Here is an 18,157-nt window from a genome sequence, read left to right as displayed (position 1 = left end):
GGGGGGGGGGGGGTAGGTACGGGGGCGATGCTCGGGGTCTCCCCGTCCCTTTATTTCTCCTTTTCTCCTTATTTTTCTTTTGGGAGGCCATGCATGCCTCCCCACCCAGTCTGTGGGTGACCTCCTTACCAGCTGTGGAGTACACCGGGCACACAAGGCGTCCGGTGCACTCCGCAGCTCGATGACCTGGGCCGCCGCAGCGGTAGCAGACGCCGGATCTATCAACGTCGCTGCGGCAGTGCTGGCGGACATGCCCCTCTTCCAAGTAACGGTAGCACTGTAAGGGCCTCGTCGCCAGCACCTCAACCCGGGCCATCCCCCAAACGACCCGGATGCGACTCGCCTCCGCAACCTTTCTGACCACGGAGACAGGGCACTGCATCCAGGCGGTTCCTAGACCATTAGAGGCTCTTTTGATTCCCCCTACCCTAACCTCTGTTGGGTCCCCACCCGAGATGTTTGCCATGGCCGCCGCTATATCTGCGGCCGTGACAGAATCCTCCAAGTTGTGGAGGAGTATTTCCACTTTCTTGGAGGGGCGGTCCACCCGGACTCCTTTCTTTCCCGCCAGCACCTCCCTCAGCTTAACGGCTAAGGTATTGGCGAGTTTATCCCCTTCCGGGAACCTCAAGCAAGAGAGCCCCAGTAATGGCTCTCTTGCATCTGAGGTTTAGAATCCCCAGCTCGGAGAGGGGAATCCTGCTCCTGGCGGTGCGCATCACTTCGCCATACTTCCATTCTGGGCACGTGATGCACACCGCCGCGGATGTTGGCGTCTTCAGGCGCGGCGCTCCTTTCTTTCCCATCTTCCCGACGGGATCCTAGGAGGGTGTGTTGCCACCCGCCCACTTCCCAGCAGGCGGCTGGGTCTTGCCCCCAGAAGGGAAGGTCATCTCTTTCCCCTCCGTCGGATGGGGAGGGGTTGTTTGCGGTTTACGCCCCGCCCTCCTTCCCACCACCTTGTTCCAGCTGTCCGATGGGAGCGGCTCGGAGGAGGAGCGGGTCGTGACCGCCTCTCCACTCTTCGCCTTTCTCGCCTCTTGAGTGGAGGCAGCAACCTCTCCCTTCGGGCCTCCCTTCTGGCCTGCGGGGGCTCTTTGACTACCCGCAGGGCCCGTCTGGGCAACCTTCTGGCCCTCCGCTTGGTTAACTCCCGAGGTTGGGAGGACCTGGGGCACAGCTCCCTCCTTCTTCTTCTTTTCCTTCTTCTACTTCCTTTTCTTCTTTATCCGATCCTTTTGGACCCGCTCTCCACAGACTTCTCCCGGAGTCCGGGAGGGTCCTGTTTTTCCCTCTTGTCGGCTTCTGGGGGGGGAGGGGCGGTGACGCTCCTCTGCCTCCATCTCCATGGCCGGATCTGCCCCCTCATTCCTTCCCTTCGTGGCCGCGGTAGGTTCCGTGGTCGAAGGTAAGGGGGAATGTATGTCCATGCGAGCCAGGAGTCAGAGGATCAGAGTCTTCAGGCTCGTCTCTAGCCCCCCATCGGACGGACCAGCGGAAAAAGGTTCCGCCACTCTCGGAGGCTCGATTATGGACGAGACCCCCTTGAGTGGAGGTATGACCACCGAGAAGATTGTCTCCCCGGGCTGCGGGCGATAGGAGGGGTCAGGAGGGGGGTCCGGAAGGACGATGATCGTCCCCTGAGCGGACTCCTCCTCCGATTCCGTCTCCTCAATTATTGCCGGCCGCGTTACCGACCTCCTCGATCTGGACGAGGGGAGTTGAGGGCTTGAAGCCCTTGCCGCCGCTGCAGCTTTCTCCTCCTCCAGTTTTTTAACTTGAGCATTCAGGTCCTCGTTCTCGGTCCTGAAGCTCGCGTTCTCAGCCGTAAGGTGGGCCATGTCTCCCTTACCTTTTTCCTGAGGTCCTCCCATTCCGGCTCTGTTACAATATGGCCAGCTTGCTGCGATCGCTGGTTGAGCACTGTAGCAGCCGCCGAGATAAACACTGAAGCATCCCACAGCGATTTAACTGTGGTACCCTTCAGGTTTGAGTAACCCTGGGCCAATCTCCGCAGCTTATGCACCTGCTCCCTGACAACGGTGCCTAAACCGGCCGAGGAGGTATCCCGAAACTCTTGTATGAGTTCAGCCTCCTTGTAACGGGCCTTCCTCAACCTCGGAGTGTACTTCAGCATTGCCGAGGGGTCCAGGGCCAGCTCTTCATCCTTGCCCTGCCTCAATCTCTTAGCGAAGGCCTTCTTGGCTTTCAGGGTCTCTGCCGTGTCTCACCCTTCGTGCGAAGGGTCCTTCGGAGGGCGTCCCCTGCCATCTTTCTTTTTCCTCCTTATTAACCCCTCCCGCCTTCTCAGCCCCGTTCTCCGAGGAGGAGACCGTGTCCGAGGACTCGTCCACAATCTCAATTTCACGGTCAGGGAATGAGCCAGAGGAGAGAGGGTTGAGCCTCCTCTTCTTGCCCTTCATCAAGTGTACGACCCTGTCCTTTGCCGGGTCAGGGCGACTCGACACCGTTGCCCCTGTGGAGATTGTGGGTTCGACCTCCCTCCTCTCGTGGTCCATGTCCTCGGACTCCGCCCCCCCGCGCAGCCTCATTGGAGATGCGTTGCGAGTGGGTGTCCCCCCCCCCAAGGGAACATAGCTGGGTTGATGGTTGCCCTGCCGAATCCCCGGCGCTCTCAGGGCAATTGGTCGCCCCAAAACCTTCCTCCCTAGGGAGGCCGTTGATGGTCTCCTGTATCTCCGATACGGTCACAGACGTAGGAGTCTATCCCGCTGTGCTGGTGGTCGGCACAGCCGTGGGCAGATTTCGCCCGCTAAGTAAGGAAGCATATGCCTCCACCTCCACCTCCACCTCTCCCTTTCCCTCTATTACGTTCTGTTTTTTGTTGGTACTATCATTCTTGTGTTGCCCACCCCTTGTTACCCGAAGGCGTACAGGGCGGGCTCTAAGATTGGGAGGAATTAGATGGAGGGGTCGCTAAAAGTACCTTAAAAAAAACTATTTTCATTTTGGGTTATCTCGGTTATCGTTACCATGCTTTCTTATTATTTTTTCCGTATTAATATTGATCATGGAATTTTTTTATTATTTTTCTCGTGTTTCTCGTTAAAAATGTTCCAAAAAACCACTATTATTTTGAGAGGCCCCGGTTATCGTAATCGTGCCGCGAATTAATTTGGTCGATCGTCCAGTTCAAATTGTATTAAATTTTATCAAAATTGAAGCATGATATCCATATAGCATAAATGTCCGAAATACATTCCAGAGATATCACATTGTCTTTGGGACGTCTCTAGGATGTATTTCAGACATTTGGTGCTGCATGAGATATATTTTCAAATAAACCATCACAAAAATTCTGTAGAAATTATCTACATGGCGGGACTAATATTTTATTCGGTTCTGCTGTTTTCAGTACTTATTGCATGATGGTTAAATCATTCAGATTTAATGACATAAAGACATTTAAAATAATAATAATAATAATATCCCAGATAGTTCAAAATGGAGTCATAAGATGTCTTATAACCCGATTTTGGACATTGTGCTGTCTGGGAATAATATGAGAAATTGTATGAAAAATTATGAGAGTATGAGAACAATTTTTACCATGAATAGCATATATACACCTTTGAATGACCATTTAAACTGGCCATTTAATCGTTGTACGATTATATACTTGTACTAGTTACTTTCTATTATTGTTGTTTTTTATAAAGAATGTATAATACAATTTTAAAAACTAAAAATTGTCTTTTATTGTGTATATGTGTACAATTATTGCACAATATAATTATCGTGACTTATTTCAGAGTTTTACATGGTGTGCATGTGAAATTACCCCATTTAATAGTGTACATATGGTCCTTGATGGAATTAAATAGCCTGTACGAAACAATATCTGCGCGCAATCTGCCGCCAGTCTGTCGACAGGCTCTGCGTGCAATCTGTCATCAATTTGTCGTCAGAACAGATTCTGTTTGCAATCTATTGCCATTCTGTCTACAGACACTGTTGACAGATTCTATGCAAAATCTGCTCGCGCAGGTTTGACTATCAGGATAATAATTGATTTACATATTTATACATAAATTGTTTAACTTATTATTATTCATCGTTATTTATATTCAGTGAAATTAATTAGATAGTTTTATATAATAAGGCAAAAAAGGGAATTAGTGTTAAAATAGCTTTTCATATATAAAATGTTTACTTGCATCAATAATAAATAGATTTATGCGAAATATGTATATTTTATCTTTAATACTAGATTTGAGGCTTTCACGGCCATTGATACAATGTCTACATATAGTTTCCGGAATGAAGCCGTGTCTTGAATCAGCGATATGCCGACGTTTCGCAAACGTTGCAGTTTGCATCATCAGGGCTGAGAACTCTGAAACTGAGCTCCCTTGGGTAAAGGTAGTCCTTATATGCCCCCTTCCCCCCCCTTTGTGTAGATGGTGTTTAGGGAGTAGGGGACGAGGCTTGAATCCAGCCAATCAGCGTATTTTAATTGATCAGCTGGTCAACCCTCCAGAAACTTACTGGTCTCAATGATTCCCATATCAAGAATTCAACAGATTTCGTGAATAAGATCACAAAAATCAAGATGAATACTAATGATATCCTGGTGAGTTTTGATGTAGTCTCACTGTTTACCAATGTTCCAGTCCAGGATACTTTGAACATCATCAAGAATTCCGAGGAAATTCCTGCCAACCTCTTCCCACTAATAGAACACTGCTTAACTTCAACCTATTTTCAGTTCCAAGGAGAGTTTTTCGAACAAACCTCTGGAGCGGCGATGGGATCTCCTATATCTCCTATCATTGCAAACATCTTTATGGAACACTTTGAGAATAAAGTTTTGAGGAACGCACCACTGAAACCATCCACATGGTTTCGGTATGTGGACGATACTTTCGTAATTTGGAATCATGGCAGGGAAACTCTTTCTCAGTTTCTCGGGTTTCTCAATTCACAACATCCCAGTATTCAGTTCACAATGGAAGTGGAACAAAATAATCAAATACCCTTCCTGGATGTGCTAGTCCAAAAGAACCAAGATGGCACCTTAGGTCACCAGGTCTACCGAAAACCAACACACACGGACCGATATCTACATGCAACCTCTCATCATCATCCCTCGCAAAAGAATTCTGTCATAAGTTCATTGGTTTACAGAGCGCTCACAATTTCGGAACCATCTTCTCTGAATGGAGAACTAGAACACCTCAGTACAGCCTTAACTAAAAATGGATACAACAGCAAAAACATCTCGCAAATAATAAAAATTAAAAAAATAATTAATCTATGTGAAGACACAGAGGACTTGAACAAGGATTATTGAACAAGGATATTAATTGAGAGACTTATTTAGACATAAACTGTCGCGGATCCGACGGAAGAAGTTCCCGTCGGCGAGCGAACGAGCGCGCTTATCTCGCCTAGCGCTAGGCGCGGTGAGGTGTTAGGTGATCGCCGTATGACACAAGACAGTTTACTCACAATCACTTCTTTATTCTTTATTACACCAAAAAAATATAATTGAGCGCAGGCGAGGATCGACGGTTACAGCTGTACGACGGAGATCTTCTTGGTGCCGACGGCCGGGTCAGCCGAGCGCGACGGAGATCTTGCTGAGCGCGTCGGAGGCGCTCCGCGGACGGATATCTTGAGCGCGAGCGACGGAATCTTCCGCGTCCCAGACACCCGCGTTCGCGGCCGTCGGTCCAGCGCCCTTGCGTGAACAATGCACAAACAGCGATAAAAACACTATGAGGTGCTCGATTGCTCGTCGTTGGTCAGCGGCCGTAGACGCTGTGGCGACGCTGACCAGGATACAGAACTGTTGAGCGCGGTCGCTTTTACGAGGCGACGGTCGCGAGGAGTACAGCCTGACCGGCGATGAGAGAGCGAGGTGAGAGCCGGCTCGAGATATTGAGAGTAATCTCTGGCGCTCGATAAGCCTCGCTAGAAAACCGAAAACGCGAAGCTGCACGCGTACAGATGCAATTGAATCGTTGCTGGTGATACCGGATGGCCAGCTTCAAGTGCGAGCGAAAACGACGAACGGTCGCGATGAGCAGAGTAACGGCTGCTCCGGCGCTCTGAGAAAACAGCTGATCGAACTGGAAGAGCGCACGCGACGTTCACTACGTTATGAGCGGGATTGCGTCCGATGACGGCGAGGTGAGCTTTTAACGAAAAAGCTCTTGACGACAGAGCGATCGCTTATTGGTTGCGATTGTCAAGCGGCTCGCTCGCTGCGAGAAAAATGCCTTATATGGACCGCTTGGCGACATCGGCGATCTAACGTGAGAGTAGACTCGCGCCTATGTTTTATTTGTTTGGCCGAATGGTTGTCTTGGCAACCGCGACAAGCGAGCGAACTGTAGCGTGAAAAAAGCGGCTTCACGCGGGGGATCGCTCGGTTGTCGCTAAGAGACTTGCTCGACCGAAAGTTCTAGAACATTCGGCCGACTTTTCGAGACTGCCTTTGGCGATCTCGAACATAAACATTTATTTATTTTTCTTCTTATGTTGGCTTTTCCGTTTGCCTGGCTACGCTTCGTACTTTCGCGAATGGTTGATATCCAACGCGGTCCGATTAATATTACCTTTGTTTGCGACTGTCTCGCTTTGCGTCGTGTGGTTTCCGTGGTATCTATAGTCGTCGTTCTGTTTGATTTGCGTCTGCTTGGTAAGCTTGACATTTTTTTACTTTTGTGATTGGAGCTGATTATGTCCATCTTATTTTTAAGGTAACAGTCGTATAATATTCAGTGGCGTCTGCGAGTTAACGGATTTTTAACCGTAATTTTAAACTGTATTTTGACGGTTTCTTATAATATTTTGAATTGTATGATGTACTGAAGAGGGTCCAAAATCGGGACCGAAACGTATACGAATCTTTTGCGATTTACATTTGTTCATGTATGAATATATTGTTACTCCGCCCTGTCACTGGCGTTAACTCTTATTTGCTCTGTTTTAACTTTGTATTGATCTTAAAGAGACTCTTCCAGTCACTGACTGGCTTATCAACCATCGTATACGGCGAGGCTTATTATAAACCCTTATGTAAAAAAATTATTGAGACTCAATACTAAGTATTGAAGTTATAATGCTTAGTATTCAAGTTGTAATACTGAGTATTCGAAGTTAATATTGGTCAATACTCAAGTATTGAGTGAGTTAAGTATTGGTGAATACTGAGTATTGAGAGTTAGTATTGATCAATACTTAAATATTGATGTAGTTAAGTATTGATGAAGACTGAGTATTACGAGTTAGTATTGGTCAATACGTAAATATTTATTATATCAAACAATATTTATCAAACAATATTTATCAAACTTTTAAAAATATTTAAAAAAACATTTTGGAAACATTAAAAATAATAGGGTAAATTTTTTTTTTCATTAAAAAAACGTTTCTTAACGTTTGGAAGAATGTTTTGTTTTTTTTATATTTAATAAACATTTATTTTAATATTTAAAAAATATTTTTCTAAGTGTTAACATTTAACAAATATTTTCTAAATGTCAAAATAAACGTTTATTAAATATTACAAAAAAAAACATTTTTTCAAATATTAAGAAACGTTAAAAAACATTCTTTTAATTAAAAAAAAAAAGAGAATTTATTCCATTACTTTTAACGTGTTAAGAATGTTTTTTTAAATGTTTTTTAAATTGTAATGTTTTGTAATGTCAACACTTAGGTAAACATATTTTATATAAATATTTTATATATATAGGGTGTCCCGCATAAGGCGTCCAAAAAGAAAAATATAGGTAGAGCAGATAAAAGTAAACAAATATTGTATAGGTCATTTTTCAAACAATCACGTAAAATTACTAGATATTAATTAAAATAGTTGGGTATATCAGAGCGCGACGGCGGGACAGGCGGGACATACGGCTCCTTTGACAACCAACAACCCCTCTTGTCCTATTCAGGAGGAAGAAATTATTGAGAGAAATTTTGAATCACAGGAAAATAGTTTTCACGCCGATCTGACACAATACGTGTCATTCGATAAATCCGTGTATTCATTCCGTTTAGCTGTTACCGAGAATACTATAGAGATAACCGATGAGGAGACTACCGAAAATCTTGACATATCAGATGCAATAACAAAAGGAACCGACATTGTGCCTATTATCAGTGAAGATATGAACATTAATAATTATTTTACCACCTTGCGTTACGCCATAGAGGCCTTTCTTTCTTTGACGGTTAAAATATACTGTTAGAATTCTTGATAAAAGAATGCGAGTTCGCAAAATCCATGTTGCTAGCCGACAGCGAAATTTATTTAACTAAAATCACTCATACGCGATTAACTAGTGAAGCTTGACGTTCAGTACAAAATCAGGATTTTTCGTGAATTAATTAATTAACAGCTTATTTAAAAAAATGTTTTCAGACCTACCAAAAGCCTTTACAAATTGCAAGCAGACTTAGGGCGTATATCAACTAGCAGGTGAACAAATAGTATCCTATGTGTAAAAGCAATCGGGAGATGTATCCTAGAAGCTTATCGTGCTACTTTTAGCGGACTCATAAGCCAATCAGTCAAAGCATTATTAGAAAAGGAGATGTTTCACAGTTTTGTCAGGGGTTTAGTACCAGAGATAGAACAGTGAATCTCTCGAAATCTAGACGTAACGAGCACGGTGAATGAAGCATTGAGAATAGAGAGAAAATTATGTGCGATTGATGAGTTGCATGGCGCATCCAATCCGTCCGCTAATTTGCAAACCTGCCAGATTTGTAAGACTCCCGGTCATACTGTGGAAAATTGTTAATTGTTACGAAGCTCCAACTTGGGTAACGATATTTTAATTTGTCAACTTTGTAAAAAACGGAGCCATAGCGCGGATAAATGCAAAACCAGAGACCGCGTTAATACTGCGTCCGTAAAACTTGTGCAGAGCAATGTGATCACGAGTCAAATTTGCTTCAAACCCAATCATACTGCACAAAACTATCGGTCTATTCACAGCCAGTCTAACATCATTTGTTATAATTGCCGAAGACCCGGTTATCTTGCTAAAAATTGCCAAATTCCCCGTAACCAGTTAAATGTAATTTGTCAGAATTGCCAGAAATCCAGTCATACCGCAAGAGATTGCCGAAGTCGCTCAATTACTATTAATGATTATCTTTGTCAATTATGTAATAAAACGGGTCATGGTGCTAAAAAATTGCTATACTAATACAAATCGGAACACTTCGCTTAATAATATCACTGGGGCATGTCAATGGTGCGGACGCCCAGGTCATGTCGCACCTCAACGTCGCGCAAGGCAATCCGGTAATCAAAATTCACTGCCGAGCAACAATTCAATATATGCCAATTATGTAATAAAGCTGGATAAAAAGCAAGGGAATATCGGGGAAACCAACCAACTTCAAGTCTGTCAAATCAGTGCAGATACCGTAAAAAAACGGGTCATTCCTTAGAGAATTGCGTTTTGAGAATTGAAAATAATGAGAGATAGGGAAACCAATAGAGTTCTTCGACTACGGGCGCGACTCGGGGAATCGCCGACCTCCGTGAAGTTAGCCCCCCAACATTCAAAAAAATTCAATTTCTATAGCTAATTCGTTTGCTCATCGTTTGCTCATGTTTGCCCATCAAAAATTTTCGTTTGCACACACAGTTTAAAAGTTATTGAAAAAACAATTTGGGGGGGGGGCGCAACTTCATACTAGTCCCTAACATTCGAAAAAGTAAACTTCCTATAGCTCAAACGACTGCTTATCGTTTGCACATGTTTGCACATCAAGAGTTTTCGTTTGTACACCTTTAGTTTAAAAGATATTTAAAAAACAATTTTGGGGGGGCTAACTTCACACTAGCCCTCAAGTTACTCAAATTCAACTCACAATGCATGTAATAGATAGATTCTCGTTTGCACATTTCGAAACAACTCGAATTTTCATTTGCACACTTCTAGGAAAAAAGTTATTTAACATTAAACTTTGAGGGGGCCAACTTCACACTTGCCGAAATTTATAATTACAAAAAAATGTCTGACGCATGATATCGTTAGATTCTTGTTTGCACATTTCGAAACAACTCGAATTTTCATTTGCACACTTCTAGGAAAAAAGTTATTTAACATTAAACTTTGAGGGGGCCAACTTCACACTTGCCGAAATTTATAATTACAAAAAAATGTCTGACGCATGATATCGTTAGATTCTTGTTTGCACATTTCGAAACAACTCGAATTTTCATTTGCACACTTCTAGGAAAAAAGTTATTTAACATTAAACTTTGAGGGGGCCAACTTCACACTTGCCGAAATTTATAATTACAAAAAAAATGTCTGACGCATGATATCGTTAGATTCTGGCTTGCACATTTCGAAACAACTCGAGTTTTCGTTTGCACACCTTTAGAAAAAAAGTTATTTAACATTAAACTTTGGAAGGGCTAACCTCATACTTGCTGAAACCTTTGTTAATTGCAGGAAAATATTGTCTGACGCGAGATTTTCGTTTGCACGTTTCGAATAACGTTATCATGCGTAAGACAATTTTTTTTGTAATTTTAAATTTTGGGAAGTGTAAAATTGCCCCCCCCCCTCAAGTTTAATGTTAAATAACTTTTTTCTTAGAGGTGTGCAAACGAAAACTCGACTTGTTTCGAAATGTGCAAACGAAGATCTAACGATATCATGCGTCAAACAATCTTTTTTGCAATTATAACCTAAGTTTCGGCAAGTGTGAAGTTAACCCGTCCAAAGTTTCATGTTAAATAACTTCTTTCCTAGAGTGCAAACGAAAATTCGAGTTGTTTCGAAATGTGCAAATCTATCAATATCATGCGTTAGAAAATTTTTTTGTGGAATTATAATTTTCGGCAAGTGTAAAGTTAGCCCTCCCCAAAGTTTAATATTAAATAACTTTTTTCTAGAGATGTGCAAACGAGAACTCGACTTGTTTCGAAATGTGCAAACGAAGATCTAATGATATCGTGCGTCAACAATTCTTTATGCAATTATAACCTAAGTTTTGGCAAATGTAAAGTTAGCCCCCCAAAGTTTAAATAACTTTAGGTTAAATAACTTTTTTTCTAGAGGAGTGGGGACGAAAACATGTTTCGGAATATGCAAACGAAAACTTGTTTCGGAATATGCAAACGAAAATCTAACGACATCATGCGTCAGACAATTTTTTCTTGCAATTATAACATAGGTTTCGGCAAATGTGAAGTTAGACCCCCCAAAGTTTAATGTTAAATAACTTTTTTTCTAGAGGTGTGCAAACGAAAACTCGAGTTGTTTCGAAATGTGCAAATGAAAATCTAACGATATCATGCGTCAGACAATTTTTTTTGCAATTATAAATTTCGGTAAGTGTAAAGTTGGCCCCCTCAAAATTTAATGTTAAATAACTTTTTTCCTAGAGATATGCAAACAAAAATTCGAGTTGTTTCGAAATATGCAAACAAGAATCCATCGATTACATACATTGTGAATCGAATTCGAGCAACTTTGAAGGCTAGTGTGAAGTTAAATCCCCAAAAATTGTTTTTTAAATATCTTTTAAGCTAAAGGTGTGCAAACGAAAACTCTTGATGTGCAAACATGTGCAAACGATAAGCAGTTGTTTGAGCTATAGGAAGTTTACTTTTTCGAATGTTAGGGACTAGTATGAAGTTGCCCCCCCCCCCAAAATTGTTTTTTCAATAACTTTTAAACTGTGTGTGCAGACGAAAATTCTTGATGTGCAAACATGTGCAAACGATGAGCAAACGAATTAGCTGTAGAAATTGTATTTTTTCGAATGTTAGGGGGTTAACTTCACGGAGGTGAATCGCCGAAACAGAGCGCTCGGCAATGACTTCACAGGCCCAAGAGATAATAACCGAACTCTTTTAATCCGACAAGTAGAAATAAATTAAATAATGCTAACAATTTTGAAATTTTCATGCTCCATACGGGATGAGGACCTAATTTAATCAAAGAAAACAGAATTTCCAAAAAATTAAACAATAAATCCGAGTCACATATTAAAGTTAAATAGTATTAATGAACATCTAGTATATAATACAGAGGAAATAATTATAAAAACCCTAGATATTCCTGTTAGTTTTCATCTTATTTTCTACTTAATCATATGGAATTTTAGGCAATGATTATTTCCAACATATAGGAGTAAAAATTGATTATTATAAAGAGCATTTAGACGTTTTGAATACTAACATTCCTTTTTATTCTCCTGAATCAATAATAATCCCTGCGCGTTCAAAGGCATTGTTCTTCGTGCATATCGGAAACCCGCATATCAAAGAAGGATATTTACCTAAAATGACTATTGGTGACGATGTGGAAATAAAAAGGGACTAATAATTTAGTTCAAGCAATAAACCTAATTATTTGAAATTGCAACTAAAGATTTAGTTCAAGCAAAAAACGCAATTATTTGAAATTGCAGCGAAACTAACGAATTTGTCATTACAATAAAAACATTTTATTGGAACACACACACACACACACACACACACACACACAAATAAATCAATACAAAAAATGTGCTTAGTGTAACATACTTCACACTTCTTTGATTTAAATATAAAATATTTTATTTAACCAAATAGATTTCTCAGTGTGCTGCTTGACGTATTGAGCAACTATTTAAATCCATTTCTTCCTTATCAAAATGTATTTAATAATATATCTCATTGTATTTTACTTCTTATACAGATACTGAATTACGAGTTTTACTACTCTATAAAGACCATTGAAGATTATCTTAAAAATGGAGGTTCATTGATTGAATGTCTTGAAATTTTACCTTCTTTGGTATATGCATCCATGAAGGAGCAAATAAGTAATATTCTAGAATTCATGGAGAATCGTTTACCCAAGTACCTTATACCAACGATTTCTCTACTTAAACGATCTTTTTCTGAAGATGTTTTGGACGGTGATGAGATCTATAGACCTAACTGGGGATCTCTAAAGAGTGATTTATTGGAGAAAATCTCTCTGAAGGAACTGCATGAGGCAACTATATCTTTGAGCTATCGCGAGCCAGTCAAAGATTTTAAAGGACCTTGGCCAAAAATAATTGGCGAAACAGTATATTTGATAAATAATAAGGTCATCCCTTTTCGTCGAGAATTAATTGCATATATACTGACGAACTTGAGAATACCTGACGCAACGGCAGAAGTTAGGAAATCAGTCACGCATCTTGTCGACTATTTCCAGCAAGATGGCGAACGCAAACTTTCTGACTTCAAAACGTCCTCCGATCCATACATATTAGTAGCTAATGTCATTTCAAGTCTATCTTTGCGGAACGAGACTCTAATAGCCGTTAACTTACTTCTGCCATTTTTAAAGAAGTCGTTAGAATGTCGACATGTTTCCGAGTTGGGTAATTTTTTCTACAACAACGTTTTTAACTATACTGTCCTGATATCTCGAAACAGAATAATTTCTAAGACGAAAGCTGGTATAGTGCTTATGTCCATGATCGAACAAAACAACGTAGAAGTACAGAATATGGTAAGGCAGTTCTCTCTATTTGAATATATAAGCTGGAAAGATCTTCTGCTGGCTTTTGTCAGTCAACTTAGACGTCATCGAGTCGAGGTGTCAGATATTGTGGATAATGTTTATGGTGATCTCGTACTAAAAAATGTTCGGAAGCGTTGGCAACTTATGAGCAACCAGATGATCACGAAGATTGTTTCTTTCGCCATAGGAAGAAAAGAAAGCTCTGCCAGGATCCAAAGACTTCTTACGGATATGGGTTTGGACAGAAGCATCCAGCCGAAAGACTGGCGGAAAGCTCTTGTTTTTGCCTTGGATGATGAAATCAATGGACCGATGGACGCTGCACTAAAGACACTGAAAGCTTTGTTAGCTTCCGAAATTCTTCAATCTGATATACTAAAAGCAAATATTGCTGAGTTGGTGGATACATACGATAATAAATTCGATAAAGAACGGTTTGAGTGTGGCAGTCTTTTGGAAAGTTATCTGATCAATTTTACTCGCGCAAAAATAAGTATTGATAAGAAAATAAAAATTGCGGACGTAGATATCGAAGATCTCCTCCAAGCTTTGTGTAACTTGGATGTCTATACGGATGAATACAGAAGATTGCAAAATTTCTTGTCACGGGATGATCTAGAGATTAAGATAGGGAAGGTGGATGTAAGTGCACATCTTTCCAGAGGTAGATTGCTGTCTCAATTGCTGCAGATGTTGGAACACGCCAGTAATGTAGATAATGATTTACGTAATTTGGCTGGACAATTTGTCGATAATGTGGCTTACGAAGGATACGGTGCCGGTATTCCATCACTGCGTTATAATTAGTTTGAGAGTGTACAAGTTTTATATTACGATAGCAGAGTATTGTTTTACCCCATATACATACGATACAGAATTTTCTCTAATTATTTCACACATTCAAACAATTAGGTTTCGGTATTAAACTTTAGAAATTATTCCTTAGAGATAGTCAATTCCTATATCGTGAATATTTATCGCATAATACTTTATGATTTGTCTCATCTTTTAAATAACAATCTTTCATCTGTCGTTCACTAATAAAATATAATTCCATTAAATTTTCTTTTGCAAAATATTATTACAAAAGTTCATACCCCTTATAGAAATATCATACTAAGAATCATTGATAATTACTTATTTTCAGTATTAAAAATACTGGATAATAAGTAATTATCAATGATTCTTAGTATGATATTTCTATAAGGGACTATGACGAAATACTTCATTAATTTTGATAAACTTAATAGAATAAAAAGTGTTCAGTCAAAACAAAATTTTCTATTCGTAAGCGGGGAATTCCTCTAAGCGTCTTCTTTAAGTAAAAAATTTTATATGAAGTGTACTCCTCTTGAACATGTCATTATTCTTCTATAAAAGAATAGACGCGTAAACTATAATCAAGATTAAATTCCTCGATAAAGAAGTTATGCAATAAGAATCCGAATATCCTCTTAAAAAAAGAGAATATACAAAATATTAGCGGCATACGCGCTTATTGAAAGGAGATACGATGCTGTTTGGAGATGTATTTGTTTGCTCGTTTGCTGTTTCCTGTAATTTTGCCTTAACATTTCAACGTCTTATTTATTCTTATTGTTTCATAATAAAAAATTAATACCTAATTTTCTCATATCTTATAACTGCTAGAAACCAAAGATTGTCAAACACACTCTAAAACTTCGAATCCTTCCGCGATAATTTCGAATCCGAAGCGTTATGCTGGTCACCCATCTATTCTGACTGCGTTGCTTAACCTAACGATCGAGCGGCACGCCGTGATTCCAATGACTCCAACGATGTACTTACAATTTATGCTTATAAAATGTATATTTACAGTTCACAGTATATTATAACGTATCTAGTAAATACACACGTTGATTCGCCTATCTATTTTATTTAATATCTTTAAAGTTGATGTAGTTATCTACAAAATGACTTCGATCATTTTTTCCAGTTTAATGTTTTTTATGCATTTTTTATTATCGATATGGCTTGCGTCAGACTCAATATAATAGAGAATATTATGAAATAAAAGAATATTCAGGGTTTGCGCAAAATTGCTTAAACACATTTCAATTTTACACATAAATAATAAGAAAAATATATATGATTATGGTATATTGTAATATAATATGTATAATACATATATATTAATATAATAAAATTTAATAATAATTTATTTTATTAATATTATTATATAATAATAATTTTTTCCTTAATATCACCAATAATATAATTTTCAATGCTCCTCAAATTTTGTTGTAAAAAATTGTATGTTTTATTCAATATATATTCAACATTGCAGCAATATCTTGTAATCAGTGTAGAAAAATCAACATATATTCAATGTAGAAAAAACATCCGCATTTCTATTTTCAATGTTGCAACGTCTCATCAAAGTTTTTCCAACGTTCTGTGCTGTATGGGATAGCTTTCCAAGTAGAACATAAGAATCAAAATGATATCAATTTGACGTCATTTTGACCAAACATTGAACAAATTTATGTAAAAGTTATACCGGAAGAGGTATATGAGGTCCAGACGAGTCGAAGAAAGGAACTTCGGTTATAAACAAACGAACAAATGTATATTTGCATAATTAAATTAATATTATTTTGATTATTATGTTTTATTTAAGCTATTCCTAAAAATACAAAAGATGATTGTAATTAAAATATATATTAAATAATGTGAAAACTTTTTTATTTTTATCGCAACATTGACATAAAACAGATCCCTCACAGCACCGATATCATTTTGACATCAATGTCATGAAATTGTCATAAAAATGGTATCGTTTGACGTCAAAATGACATCACTTTTATATCATTTGATTTTTACGTCATTTTGATTTTTATATGACTTTGTATTCTACCTGCCCTATTGACAAAATCCAGCTGAAATCTCAATTGAGAACTCAATTACAGAATAATTATTTTGTTAAAATATTGCAAGAGAGAAAGAAGCAGTGTTGTAACGTATCTAGATACATGTATCTTTTTGCAGTATCTAGATACTTGTAACGATCCGTCCGCGAACGAAAGAGCAAACCGCGAACACAAAGCCACGGATCAATACGAATATTTGATTTGCGATATATACAAGAAAATGTAAACACTGCCGACCGGACGCGGAAAATAACACCGAATCACATCAAAATCGGTGTATAAAAGACGACGCGAGAACCTTGAAAGAGAGCAGTCTTCCGAGGCACTCCGCTGAACCGAGTTAAAGCTGCGACAGCAGAAGCTCCTTTCGAACACCACTGCCAAAAGCACCGCATCTTAGATCCTTCTCGACCGCTCCGCCGACTCATTGGATTTGTAGAGTCGATATCCTCGTAGACTTATTGGATACGTAAAGTTTACATCCTCGATACCGCTCCGTCGATACGTAGAGTCGACATCCTCGATATCGCTCCGCCGATTCGTTGGATTCGTACAGTCGACCTCTTCGTAGATTTGTTAGATACGTAAAGTCTACATCCTTGTTACCGTTCCGCCGACTCGTTGGATTCGTAGAATTGACATCCTCGTAGTCTAGTTGGATACGTAAAGTCTAACTCCTTGCTATCGCTCCGTCGATTCGTTGGATTCGTAGAATCGACATCCTTGTTAACGTTCCGCCGACTCGTTGGATTCGTAGAGTCGACATCCTCGTAGGCTTATTGGATACGTAAAGTCTACATCCGTAATACCGCTCCGTCGACTCGTAGAGTCAACATCCGCGTAGACTTGTCTGATACGAAAAGTCTACGTCCAAGACACCGCTCGACCGCTCGATGAACACCTAATCGTCGGGAGCAGGGGGTACAAACTCCTCGTATTTTAGAGGTGACGGAAGTGATTAGTTTCGCTTATTCTTTCGGTACGTAGGCCGAGGGCAGCACAGTCGGCCCGGCCCCCACTACCACTCGTCAGATGTCATATTGGACATATACTGTTTCTTATAGTTTGTTGTTCACCAGTTTTCTGGAGAAAATCAAGCGATTTTGGAAGCGATAATTTTTATTTTTATTTTGCGACAGGAGTGTTTTTTTACAGGAAGAGCCGAGCAAGGAGAGAGAGAACGTGTGGAGATATTACGTGTTGGAATATTTCTATTTCTGTAAGTAAATATTTGTATGTAAATTTATAAATTGGTTTAGATATTTTCACAATGTTGTTCGTTGATCTTTAATAAGGTCTCAGATTTGTTAAACACATTGGAGAGACATGTATTAAAAGTAAGACGTCTCTCTTTTATACTCTGTTAAACGTATTTTTGAGAAGTTTGTGTTGTCTGGATCTTTCCACTCATACATTTCTTTATTCCCTCCAAATTTATCTTGATTTATGTCTCCTTTATTTTTATCAAAATATTCATTCTATTTATTTTCTGAATAATTTATCATATATGATTCTTTGCCTACATGTATTCATACCATATTGATTGTTTCAACATTATATCATCTATTATTATTGCCTTTATTTCCATATGTTATAAAATTGTAAGTTTTTATTTTCTCCATTGTTGAAATTCTTATTATGAATTGTATCACATCAATATTTATCGTTGCAATTTTTCTGTACTTTATTGTATCTGTACAGTGAGTCTTTATTTTTCAGATCTATTTTGTAATATACTCTTAAAGGCATTGC

At 39.5% G+C, this 18,157-nt stretch overlaps 1 protein-coding gene across 1 annotated transcript in view; it reads left to right on the top strand.

Annotated features, from left to right (window-relative positions):
* The window catches only part of LOC116853232, a 46,779-nt gene extending 31,148 nt beyond the window's left edge, over nt 1-15,631 (top strand). Inside the window, exon 2 of the mRNA XM_032834188.1 lies at nt 12,693-15,631. Within this exon, the coding sequence (XP_032690079.1) occupies nt 12,693-14,321 (1,629 nt within the window). The 3' untranslated portion in view covers nt 14,322-15,631. The remainder of the gene's footprint in view (nt 1-12,692) is intronic.
* Nucleotides 15,632-18,157: the final 2,526 nt, after the last annotated feature.

The sequence above is a fragment of the Odontomachus brunneus genome, unplaced genomic scaffold (genome assembly GCF_010583005.1).
Source record: "Odontomachus brunneus isolate Ranch 3 - 2012 unplaced genomic scaffold, Obru_v1 Obru_scaffold_290, whole genome shotgun sequence".
Lineage (NCBI taxonomy): Eukaryota > Metazoa > Arthropoda > Insecta > Hymenoptera > Formicidae > Odontomachus > Odontomachus brunneus.
This window is presented reverse-complemented; position numbering and strand designations above follow the sequence as displayed.